Source organism: Lytechinus pictus, chromosome 7, assembly GCF_037042905.1.
Source record: "Lytechinus pictus isolate F3 Inbred chromosome 7, Lp3.0, whole genome shotgun sequence".
Taxonomy (NCBI): domain Eukaryota; kingdom Metazoa; phylum Echinodermata; class Echinoidea; order Temnopleuroida; family Toxopneustidae; genus Lytechinus; species Lytechinus pictus.
This window is the reverse complement of record NC_087251.1, coordinates 21,272,983-21,286,156: the sequence shown is the minus strand read 5'-3', so window position 1 is coordinate 21,286,156 and position 13,174 is coordinate 21,272,983. Positions and strand designations below refer to the sequence as shown.

Sequence of the window (13,174 nt, the reverse complement as noted above, 5' to 3'; positions counted from 1 at the left end):
GGTACACTAGCGCCCCCTCGTCTATGCATGGGTGACCTAGGCATTTATGTCCGAAAAATCGGCACAATGTACCGTGCTGACCGGTATGATTGCATCTTTGAAAGGGCAGGGCAAGCGCAACTAGTTGGAACTGAGCTGAAGATAGCGGTTTGTTTTTGGTGAAGTTTTGTTTATATGCCATTTTGACAAGAGTTACTGCAAACTTTTGTACATATCATAATTATCCTCTTTCATATCAGAAGGATACAAAAAAAATATTTTATATATGTATACATCATATTGGTAATAATATTATTATGTGAGAAGTGAGATTTTTTATTAATAATGTCAATGGCGACAATAGTCAAATATGACTAATCGCCACTCAAACCAACATAAGAAGAAGAAGAAGAAGTCGGGAATGCAGCTCGCAGGAAAAGGTGAGGAGGATTATTTTTCCCATCGATATACAGCTAGATCCAGGGATATTATACAATATAATTAATTAATATGCGATAGATTTATAGGTTCTCTTTTGGTAGGGTTAAGGTCTGTGAAATTATAACCACAAGTTTCGCCTACCGTGATTGAATAATTTACTGCAATTGCAAAGCAGCAGACAGGACTAGGTATCCCCACTTTTCTCGCAGCCAGAGAAGACGGGGAAGAATTGGCTTCGTCTCCGCAGCAGAACCGACGTACCGTAATGTCACTCGGCTCGAATTAGAAGTTACGGTCAAACATCCTACTCCTTACCTTTCTCGTCTCCTCTTTTCCATTGCTATGTAATCCTTACTACTACTTGTCAAGTTCATGATTTTTAGATTTTATCAGTATCACGTTATTTCTGCCACATCAAAACACATGACATGGGCCTAAGTAAAGTTTTAAACCAAAATTTTGGCAAAAATGCTCTTTAAGTTTTTGGCAAAAAGCTTTAATATGACGGTGACTTTTTATGTTCGGTAATTACAGAGAGTGAGAAAGACTTTCTAACTTGATCTGTACAGGGACTCGATGACAATGGCATATTAAGTTCGGATAAACCAGGGAAGTGGGAGTCATGCGACAGCCGAAGTAGATCTATTCTAAGTCACGTTAGGCCTACTGTTTTTTTCTTTTTAACTTTTTTTTTTCTGTTTTGGTGCAAATTAAGGCCAAAATGTAATATCTTTGTTTTTGTCTCACCTGCGAAGCGGGTGCTGCTTTTCCGACAGCGGCGGTGCGGCATCAACACCAAATCTTAACTGAAGGTTAAGTTTTTGAAGTGACAGCATAACTTAGAGAGTGTAATGGGCCTAGTTCATGACACTTGGCCATAAGGTTAATCAAGTATTACTGAACATCCTGCCTTAGTTTTAGGTCACGTGACCAAGTTCAAAGGTCATTTAGGTCAATGAACTTAGACCATGTTGGGAAATCAACATCAAAATCTTAACCGAAGGTTATGCTTTTGAAATGTCATCATAACTTAGAAAATATATGGACCTAGTTCATGAAACTTGGACATAAGAGTAATCAAGTATCTCTGAACTTCCTGTGCAAGTTTCAGGTCACATGATCAAGGTCAAAGGTCATTTAAGGTCAATGAACTTTGGCCAAGTTGGGGGTATTTGTTGAATTACCATCATAACTTTGAAAGGTTATTAGTCTAGTTCATAAAACTTTGATATAAGAGTCATCAATTATCACTGAACATCCTGTGCGAATTTCAGGTCACATGACCAAGGTCAAAGGTCAACAAACTTCGGCCATGTGGGGGGTATCTGTTGAATTACCATCATACCTTTGAAAGTTTATGGATCTGATTCATCAAACTTGGACATGAGTAATCTAGTATCACTGAACATCCTGTGCGAATTTCAGGTCACATGACCAAGGTCAAAGGTCAATGAACTTTGGCCATGTTGGGGGTATCTGTTGAATTACCATCATAACTCTGAAAGTTTATGGATCTGGTTCATGAAACTTGGACATAAGAGTAATCAAGTATCACTGAACATCCAGTGCGAGTTTCAGGTCACATGACCAAAGTCAAAGGTCATTTAAGGTTATTGAATTTGGCCATTTGGAAGTAATTATTAGATTGCTGTCATAACTTTCAAAGTTTATAGATATAGTTTATAATTGTGGATATAGGGGTAATCAAGTATCACTGACAAGTCTTAGGTCGCATGATCAAGGTCAAATGTCAATTATTGTCAATGAACGTAGTATTGTATCATGAATGGTTTTTTTTGTGAATAATTGTTTTATAGTAGTTTTCAAAGTCAGTACTGCTGCTATAGAATCGCGCGATGCAGATGAGACTGCCAGAGGCGCTCCACTAGTTTTATATATTTTTTGTGAAATAAAGACAAAAATCGAAGAGCCCCATCGGGGGGATTTTGTATCATTAACCCCCTAACGTGTACGAGGAGAAATTAAAAAAAAAATGTTTATAAAAAGTCCTCGAATCATATGGCTGCCAGCTGTCTACCATGGGCATGGGGCATGGCTGTTAGACTTGGATCTATACGAATGTACTGTTTCTTCTGAGATTTTCACATTTTCTGATTTTTTTTGTCCTACACAGACGGATGACGGCCATTGGGCTCGTAATGGTGGAGCAAACAACCGCCACATAACTACAGCATCTATGGAAAAAGGGTGCACTTTTGGTTGACCCTCCTTGATTAGATCTAGATCTACTCCTAAATTTTGCTTTTTGACGGGGGGAAAAACAAAAAAATAATATAGATAAATTTAAGTCTATATCAAACACAATCAGCTTACCACCTTTCTTTGTCAGCTACAGCTGAACGAACGGACGTGCCAGCGGATTGTCTTGCACGTTCATACGCTCAGCTGTAGCTGTGCTGACAGCGATCGAAGAAGAAGAACCTGGCTGATCCTGATCTATTTGTCATCGAAATTCGCTAATTTCCAGCATATCTTTCACTTTCAGAAAGGTGGTAAGCTGAATGTATTCAATAGAAATATATCTTTATTATTTCTTCCACTTTACCCCATCAAAAAGCAAAATTTTTGAGTAATTGAGGAGGGTGCAAAAGTGTACCCTTTCTCCATAGCTGCTGTAGTTAAGCAGCAGATTTTAGACTCTCTTCTACGACTAGACCATGAGCAGATTATTTCAATATTGTGTGCTCTAAAGGCTTTACACCTCTGCTCTCTAGAAATTATACATGTACAATCCTGCATTCTGCTATGTGTTTTCTATTTCCATTTATATTCCTAGGTAGGATTCTTGCTAATTTATAGATTTCTGGGTATATCGGCTAATATAGCCATATAAAGAAAAACTCTTATATAACCTGATTCATTCGATGAATGCTATTAAACTAAGCTTCGTGTATTATTTTAGGTAAGATCTTTGTAAACTCTCTATATGTAGGCCTTATACATGTATAATAAGCTCCTAGAGCATTATAGTCTTTTAGGGGGGCTGCCACAGTAATGCTGAATTAAAGGAAACCAAAACCCAAGAAGAGAAGCAATCTTATTAGAAAGAGTAAAATGAGAGGAACAATTTAAAAGGAGTTTCATCAAAATTTGTTATGAAATAAGCAAGTTATGAGAGTTTGAAAACTCTTGCTGTACTTTCTATGGGCATTCTCAAATTGGCAAACGTGCTTCAAAATGGCTGATTTTGTGGACAACTCTCCATTTGTTTTGTACACAAATTTTCAGATTTTCCTCATTATCTTTCAAATTGCATCTTGCCTCCTTCTGAGCACAACATATGTCATGGGAAAATATAATCCACACCATATATGTCAAGGTCAGGAGGTGATAATGTGAAATATGTAAAATAAAGGGGAAAATCTGAAAATATGTGTACAAAACAAATGGAGAGTTGTCCACAAAATCAGCCATTTTGCAGCACGTTAGCCAATTTGAGGATCCACATAGAAAGTACAACAAGACTTTTTAAACATCCATAACTTGTTTTTTCATAACCAATTTTTGATGAAACTTTTTTTTTTAATTGTTCCTCTCATTTTACTCTTTCCAATATGATTGCTTCTCTTCTTGGGTTTTGGTTTCCTTTAAATTTGTACTGTTAGAGATCAAGACTGGGACTAATTAATGTCACTGGTACTAGTCTGAAACAAAGATCATCTGATTTTTTCTTTACAAAGTACTATCATTTAAATTTCAAGGTCACAGCAAGATAATGTGTCTCTACTTGTCATCTACATGTACTAATTACATTTATAAAAATCTTATTGTGTGTTTCGTTTTTTCATTTTATTTCACAGGATTGAGCTTCCGTAAAACAGGAAAGTCAGCCATGTTCCATAATTGCCAGTATTGGTCTGGTGTCCTCTCGGCATCATTTCAGACCAGGACCTCTCTAGCAGGATCAGCTTGGAAAGGAAAGACTTCATGTCTTCTTCAAACAAAACAGAAAGTCGGAGGGAAAAGAAGCTTATTAGCATCAGGATATCAACACTTTCTAAAAGAAAAGCGTTTAGGCATCAGGACTTTAGAGAGCCCTGGGACGGACACCATGTATAATCACCAAGGCACCCATAGACAAAGAACTTCCCTCAGGAGTCTTCTTGCTCCTCCATCATTTAGCCAAAAGGTTTCTAGAATGATGAGGATGGTAAATGATTACCTTTGCTCTCATAGAAAAAAGATCGATCCAAAACACCTGGCATCTGAATGTGGAATTCGGCATCTTTCAAGATATCAACAATTGTTTCGAGACCAAAGGAACATGTTTGTCACAAGAAGATCATTGGAGAGAAACCTGTCAACCTCTTCATATCTCTGTCATCCAGCTAGAGGGGAGAGTGTGATGAATGTCTTTGATCGCAAGACTAAGAGGAAACAGAGGGACAGGGCTGCAATGGCAAAAGATGTAGAGGTGTATGACTACATCAAAGATGAAGTAATTAAACCTATTATCTGACCTTAAACCTTCTCCTCATACAGTTTTTTATTCCCAACCTTGCCTAATATAAATCTGATTTGAGTTCAATAGCTTTGACTTAAGATGGCAAAAGTAAGATAATAATGAAATAGATTAGATTTGCAGTACATGACTAAAATAGATAGTAAGGTTTGATTTGTCTTTCGAATGCATTTGAATAATTAATGATAATAATCAGAGTTTGTAATTTTGATTGGTTGACTTTATTTTACTTGTATTTGACTTTTTTTTTGTTTAATGTCAATTTATTTCAAAGAGTTCTAAATTAAAATTGGAGGTAAAGCAATTTGTCAACAATTCTCATGGAAATTCAATGAAATTGATATTTTCTTAAAATCTTTAAAAAAAAACAGAATAATGAAAGGACAAAGAGCTAGAAATAAAGTAAGTGCTCATACAGCACTTATGTATGGATACGTGAGTCGTTAATACATGTACCTCTCTCAAATACTAAAACTAATATCACTGACCAACATGGCTCTTATCTAGTTCAGAACAACAGGCCTAAACTATGCTCTTTGAAATTTGTGAAGTTTACTTGATATCCAAATATTTGTGGTAACTAAATTTCATAAAGTACATATATTTTAGTGGTGTGCTATTGAATGAACTCAATTTGTTTCATAATATTTAAATTTTGAGTGCTGTGAATATGCCAGATCTATAAAGAAATCATACAACTAAATATTTATGAAATACCCCTGGTACATGTATGACCCTTTGATCAAAGTCACAAATATGATAAATGAAGGAGAGTTAGAAGCTGATTCCCAATTACTTATCTAAGGGAGATTAAATGTGGAGATTATCAATCAATCTTAACTACTTGATGTGATGTGAATCAATTTTGTTTCCTTTGATACAAAATGTATGCATTTGATAAACTTATTGTGGAACTACAAAACAAATGAGATTTTAATTGAAAAAAAAAAATTGCTAGCTGTGTTTGATATTATGGAAAAATATGACGTTCTACTCCCAAACAAATAATTTTTCTTTTTTAAATTGAACTTAAACCCTTGTTGTTCCTTCCCTTTGTGGGGTCATTGAAGTAACCTAAATTCAAATGTACACTTTTTTTTTTCATCAGATAGCTTATCGAATGGTGGACAGAATTAGAGATGTGACAAGGTAAATAACGAAGAGATCATAAGAACTAGCATGTAATAATTTAGTGTCTTCAAAATCATATTAATCTTGAAGTAGAACTATAATGATTATCAATAGGTAATGAATTAATAGTATTGAAAATGATAATACATATTTCTTATAGTACATAAAGCAGTTGCCAATTGTAATCTATTTTACTTTAATTTCTGCTTAGCCTATGCCAAAGCCCATTTCAAACTATATCTTCATCATGGTGAATTGACCTTCATGTATGTTCATAGCAAATTGTGCCTCAGTGGAACTATGACATTTCAAATTTATAGACTAATATGAATACTGGGTGATGTTTATAAAAGAAGGCTTTGAACTCATTTCCATTTTTGTCTCACCTGCGAAGCAGAGTGAGACTATAGGCGCCGCTTTTCCGACGGTGGCGGCAGCGGCGTCAACGCCAAATCTTAACCGAAGGTTAAGTTTTTGAAATGATAGCATAACTTAGAATTAAAGTAATGGACCTAGTTCATGAAACTTTGCCATAAGGTTAATCAAGTATTACTGAACATCCTGCCTGAGTTTTGAGTCACATGACCAAGGTCAAAGGTCATTTAGGGTCAATGAACTTGACCATGTTGGGGGAATCAACATCAAACTCTTAACCTTAAGGTTAAGTTTTTGAAATGTCATCATAACTTAGAAAACATATGGACCTAGTTCATGAAACTTGGACTTAAGGTTAATCAAATATTACTGAACATCCTGCCTGAGTTTTGAGTCACATGACCAAGGTCAAAGGTCATTTAGGGTCAATGAACTTTGGTCAAATTGGGGGTATTTGTTGAATTACCATCATAACTTTAAAATGTTATGGATCTGATTCATGAAACTTGGACATAAGAGTAATCAAGTATCACTACACATCCTGTGTAAGTTTCAGGTCACACAATCAAGGTCAAAGGTCATTTAAGGTCAATGAACTTTGGCCATTTTAGAGGTAATTATTAGATTGCTGTCATAACTTTCAAAGTTTATAGATTTAGTTTATAAAATGTGGATATAGGGGTAATCAAGTATTACTGACAAGTCTTGGGTTGCATGATCAAGGTCAAATGTCATTTATTGTCAATGAAGTAGTATTGTATCATTATATAAATGCTGTTTTTGTGAATAATTATTTTATAGTAGTTTTCAAAGTCAGCTCTGCTGCTATATTGAATCGCGTGATGCAGGTGAGACTGCCAGAGGCGCTCCACTTGTGTATTGTTTTTAGTCAATTGATGCAATTTTCTTGTATGGCAGGTTGAAAAAAAAATAGTGTATGCTACATTAACTTAGCTAAAAGAGATCCATCTTTAATTTTAAAAAATCATTGAGAAATAGACTTATGTCCCTTTCACGTATTAATTTTGATTAATATATGTTGTCTTTTCTTATTTTGCAGAAAGTTTCCAGTAGCTGTAGATCTTGGCTGTGGGAGAGGTTTAATGGCTAACTACTTAACTGAGGTGAGTTGAGATGATAAGCTGTATGTACAAAAGCAAACAATTGCTTGTATGAAAAAAGCATTTGATAGCTGGCAAGTGCTAAGCTATCACATATTACACACATGGCAAGGCGTCAATCCACACTTTGCCACTCTCACCCAGGTGCTAATTGGGTACCGGTAGGAAACAACCGTCATTGTGGTTGGTTTAGCAAGTGTGCGCCTAACAGGGTGCTTGGAATGCTATGAATCCAGTGATCGGGTAATAATAATTGTGAAGCGCTTTGAACAGTCGTAGATTCATAAAGCGCTATATAAATGCAAATTATTTTTATTATTAAGAAACAAAATCTTAAAATGTAAAAATCTTCTATTCCTCTACCCCTTCACCATTTCCCTCATATGTTTTGTACACAGCCTAAAATTAAAATGGCGATATGCGAAGGCTGACAAATGTATACTTACCCAACGCTGTGGGGCGCTCTTGAGCGTTTCATTGCACGCTCTATGTGAATATGTATGCAGAGAAGTTTGCACATTCCATGTGACTGGGGCATTGCTGAGAGAGCAATGGCTGATATGTTATTATACTAGTATTCGATCAATTTTACTGAACATGTCTTCAGATGATGTGAGTGGAATATCGAATGCAATGGTGTCGATCTGTATTCATGGATGGGGGGGGGGGGGGGAGATGACTGACTCAAATATTTTTGAGGAAATATTTTTGAGGATGGGGAGCTTTCAAAATGACCCTTGCTGAAAATCATAAGTTGAAATATTTTGTAGTGGTTGATATGCATGCTAAATTCTTTAGTTTTCTTGGAAATTAATTCATTATTGCAGTGTACTAAAATAATTTTCAAAATTCTAATTTATGTTACAAGTACTGGTATGCCTAATATAAATCATACAAAAGAAAGACAAAAAAAAAAAAATTGTCAGTACCATATAAAGTGATCTGTTAATTAAGCATAATGCATACAACTTAATAATGTTTCTTCTTTCTAAAATCTATCTTGGTTGGCAGTGTTTTCTTCTTAATCTATGAAATGACAGACAAATTACAATTAGTTAGATGACAACTTATTATGTATATCACTTTTTGTACTTGATCACTCTTACCATCATTTCTGAGATGGTTTTAACCCCAAAACAGGTTTTTAAATGCTTTATACATGGGCAGGTCCAAGCTATTTGACTTGTGACGTACTGTACGGGACATTTAGAGACTTTAAAGTTGTGTAACATAAAGAATAAATGCACAACAGAGAATCTTTTATGGATTTTGGAAGGCCAGTTGTGCCCTCTTTATTCAGTAAAAAAATTAGTGATCTACAATTCCATTAACGATGTAATATTTTAATTAATATGCGCTGTGACGTACGGGACCAGACAAAAGCTGATTTTTTTGAAAAAAAGTTTGTCATTAAAACTCTGTGAATTGGAATAAGCTGGAAATCTCTCATTATCATGTTTTCATCTTGTATCTTATCAAGTTTCATTAGCCATGATGAAATGATAGAACGCATTGTTGTTATTATGTAATAGCTCAAAATATAAACATTCGCGCTGTGACGTACGGGACATTTGTCCATGTGTAAAACGAATGGGGAAAGTGAAATTTCATCAAAACTTACAATTAACTGGATGAAAACCAAAGTAAGTAAGTTTTACATGGATTATTATGATTGATATATATTTCTATTATAGTATATGATTAAACAAAACACAAAAAAACTTAATGACCTTATAATTATGATATATTTAATTAATAACATATGTTTACAAGTATGCTAATATATGCACCCTTGTTATTTATTACAAATCATAACTTTATTATCAGCCTTTTACCAATATTCAACCACTTAAATAATATCATTTATCTCAATTTACTTCATCTTTGCTCCTAATTGAAAAATAACCCTAATTCGAATTACATAGAAATCCTATGTATAAAGTATGGTGTGTCCCGTACGTCACACATTTGTCCCGTACGTCACAAAGCTTAATTAGCTGATATAATTAAACATGCAATTGATTCAGTAAATTCACTTTAAGTTTTGGATGTATAGTAATATAAATTAGAACTCTCCAAGGTGTGAAGAAAACTGTTCAACTTTTCCATAATTAGAATCTAAAAAAACATATGCTAAATTGTGATGTACGGGACACTGCCTGTTGGACACCAGATAATTAACTTAATTAATTAATTTTCAAAATAATTTTTTTTCTCAAATGTTTGCATTAACTTAGCACTACAAGTCCCCACAGAAATATTTTCAAATATATAATTTGCATTATCTGCAGATCAAAAAATGTGATGTCCCGTACGTCACACTAATAAATGATTTCTTGGAATCGTGACCTTGGCATTCATTAACTTTACATTTTCAGAAGAAAAAAAAATATAGGGCAAAAACCTTCAGAGTATAAGCTTTAAAATGACATACAATATGTTAGATTTAGGCAAAGATTTAATTTTGGCTTCAGAGGGGACAATAGCTTGGACCTGCCCACATGTAAGTGAAAAATTCAACTGCATTTTTAATATTTCCTCAACATTTTTTTTAACCATCAGTGTGTAATATTTATTTTATATTGGGTGGCACAGAATGGAATACCAGAGATACGAGTTAGGGCCAATATTCCATGAATCGAAGATGAGTGGAATATTGTCCCTATAAGTAGTTCAGGATGATGTTATAATTGCGCTCTATGCTTTGCATCCTATTGTATTCATTGTTGTACGCATTGTATTTTTTTGCGCATTAGACTGTTCAATATGGTACCTTATTGGACAGTAAGTTTTGTGCAGTAGCCTGTGGCATATTCTTCGTATTTTGTTCCTTTGTTAATTGTGTCATACTTCTGAAGCCATGACTTCAGTCGTTGAAGACCCCAAAATCTCCATTCACACATGCTTGAACCAAAAATAGTCTCACAAGAGCCTTGACATGTGGGAAAAGGGCTTGCACCTCGGAATGCAGATCTTCTGGAAAGCGATCTTGGCATCATAGACAGTACTATGAAGCTTTTGTTGTTTTGCTGGAACATCTGCCATTGTAACCAGAGAGGGTTTCTTGTCAATTCTAGATAATGTTTGATGATTGCTTCTTAGTGCCCCTCAATCATGCCAGTCACAAGAACACGTTCAAGCTCAACATAAGTTGCCAGGTTGCCTTTCAAACAGAGGGTCATGGCTTCAAATGCTAGCCATTGCATGTTTTCCTTCAAGAAATTTATCCACAATGTGCTGCACTCGACCCTGGTGAGGTGAATGGGTAACCGGTAGGAAGAAATTCCTTAAATGCTCAAGCGCCTGATCAAGGTAGCCGTGCTAAAGCCGGGGTAATAATAACTTTATCATGTTAAGCAGGGCCCTCTGGTAGAACAGTTTTCAGCACTGAAGTGGCTGCCCTGGGTGAAATATGACATTATTATTATTATTATTAGGTCTTTGTTTGATGCTACTTCAAATCTTTCTTCCATCTCTCTCATCAGGTGGCCAAGGAAATGAAAGAATTGCTGTCTGTAAAGCTCTTTGAGTTTGTTGTGATGTAAATCATTTGCTTGGCCTCCCAGCCTCTGAGGGCATTTTCTTTTTTCGGCCGATCAAGGGGATCAAGGTCATAAGCCTCAATCTTGGCAGAAGCTCCTCCAAACTCATCTTGGAAGTTTTCTTCAGTCTTCTACAACATCAGCTGCTCCAAGCAGATTTCTGTGGCTGCCATCATACCTGAAAAGTGAAAATGAAACATTGAATATTCTGTCAAATCTTTGATTGATAAATCAGTCTTCATCAAAATTATGCTGTATTCTTTAATAAAGAGTAAAATGCACCGTATAGCAAAAATATAGTTGAAATTATGTTACCAAACCATGTTACCAAACCACTCCTCCATCAGTCTTTTAAACAAATGCCATGTTTTTTGGCACAGCAATCTTGCGTGCTAGCAGCATATAAGAGAAGAATCTTCATTAAACTTACCAGATTTGAAGACTGAGCTTGACAGGCACTGTTCAGTTATTCGTTAAGGGACGGCTATTGGATTAGCCAAAGCCACCATAGTTTTGGCCAGTAGAATTGTTCCTTTCTAAAATCTATCAAACAGTCCATTTGCCTTTAGATGTGCTGTCCAATGTGCTGGAGGTTGCCATCTCCTGCACTGCTTCATAGATATTCAGTACTTATACATGCTGGCTGGAAGATGACAAAGCCATCTCGTTTGACAGAGGGCCTAATGGTTTTCCTGCCTCGTGGAAGTGGGTCTTTGTCACATGCTTGATCCAGTTAAAAGTGATTTATTGCAGTCACAATATAAAGCACTGTGTAAATTACGTAACTATTACTGTCTTTATCATTATAGCTGCTGCAACTACTACTCGGGTATTAATTGTGTAGCCTCTATGTGTGTCATATCTTACAGATTTTTATACACTCTTCAGGAATACCAAAATCATGATTTTTGTGTCAATATATATTGTTTCTCTTTCATAACAATAAAGACAGGCTTATTCATTCATATTTCCTTTTTTGTTTCATTTAAATTCCCTTAGGATGAAATTGGCACCTTGTATCAGTGTGAAATGTCTGAGAAAATGCTGGTAAGTATTCAGTTTCAATAGTTTTATTATTCACATTTTATGCTTTCTGCCTTTGATGCCCAGATTTTTTAAGTTTAGTTTTGTTTTGTTTCCTATAATTTACCTTGCCTTGAGAATAGAGGATGAGTAAATTTTAATCCAACTTTAGGATGTAAGGAAAATCCAAGATGGGAGTACATGTAGTTCATTGTCTTCTATAGATTGTTGTATTACAGTTATTCAAGACAAATTTGAAAAGAGGGTGAATCTGCTATATATTGGTTCCAAGACATCCAACATCAAAAGTCATGTGAAGTTTATTTTTGTCAAAGTTTAGCATACCCCAAACCCAAATAAACCCATTCCAAGTTTGATATTTATATTTATATGTATATATATATATATAAGTTTCTTTTTTAAATCAAAACTCATCAAAATTCAGTTTCACAGCAAGGCAATATGTGTTCCATTTATGATTTGGCACCAATAGTCTCATTTTCTCAATTTCCATTAATTTTTATAGATTTAGATTTAGATTTTATTATACGCCTGTCCTTGACGCGACGTGTGACATGTTTTCATCTTACCCTTCTGAAGTCCTTGTAAACGCGATAACTTAAGTTTAACTTAACCTAGGCTCATATAATTTGGTGTGTATGATACTAGCATGAATCCCAGGAAGCCTATTGATCTTGAGATCAAAGGTCAAGGTCACAGTGACATATTTTCATCTTACCCTTCTGCAGTTCTTGTAAACGCGATAACTTCAGTATAACAAAATCTAGGCTCATATAATTTGGTGTGTATGATACTAACATGAATCCCGGGAAGCCTAACGATTTTGAGGTCAAAAGGTCAAAGGTCAAGGTCACATTGACATGTTTTCATACCCTTCTGAAGTCCTTGTAAATGTGATAACTTCAGTTTAACTCAACCTAGGCTCATAATATTTGGTGTGTATGATACTAGCATGGATCCCAGGAAGTCTATCAATTTTTAGGTCCAAAGGTCGCAATGACGTGTTGTCATCTTAACCTAGGCTCATATAATTTGGTGTGTATGCTACTAGCATGGAT

At 35.2% G+C, this 13,174-nt stretch overlaps 1 protein-coding gene across 1 annotated transcript; it reads left to right on the top strand.

Moving 5' to 3' along the window:
- The first annotated feature begins 273 nt into the window (after positions 1 to 273).
- LOC129264764 (uncharacterized) lies at positions 274 to 12,627 on the top strand. Its single transcript, XM_064101393.1, has 6 exons — positions 274 to 419; positions 4,242 to 4,879; positions 6,012 to 6,052; positions 7,470 to 7,533; positions 12,072 to 12,119; positions 12,622 to 12,627. Exons 1-6 carry the CDS (start codon positions 350 to 352, stop codon positions 12,625 to 12,627), a joined length of 867 nt encoding a protein of 288 aa, XP_063957463.1. The 5' UTR covers positions 274 to 349.
- The last annotated feature ends 547 nt before the right edge of the window (positions 12,628 to 13,174 follow it).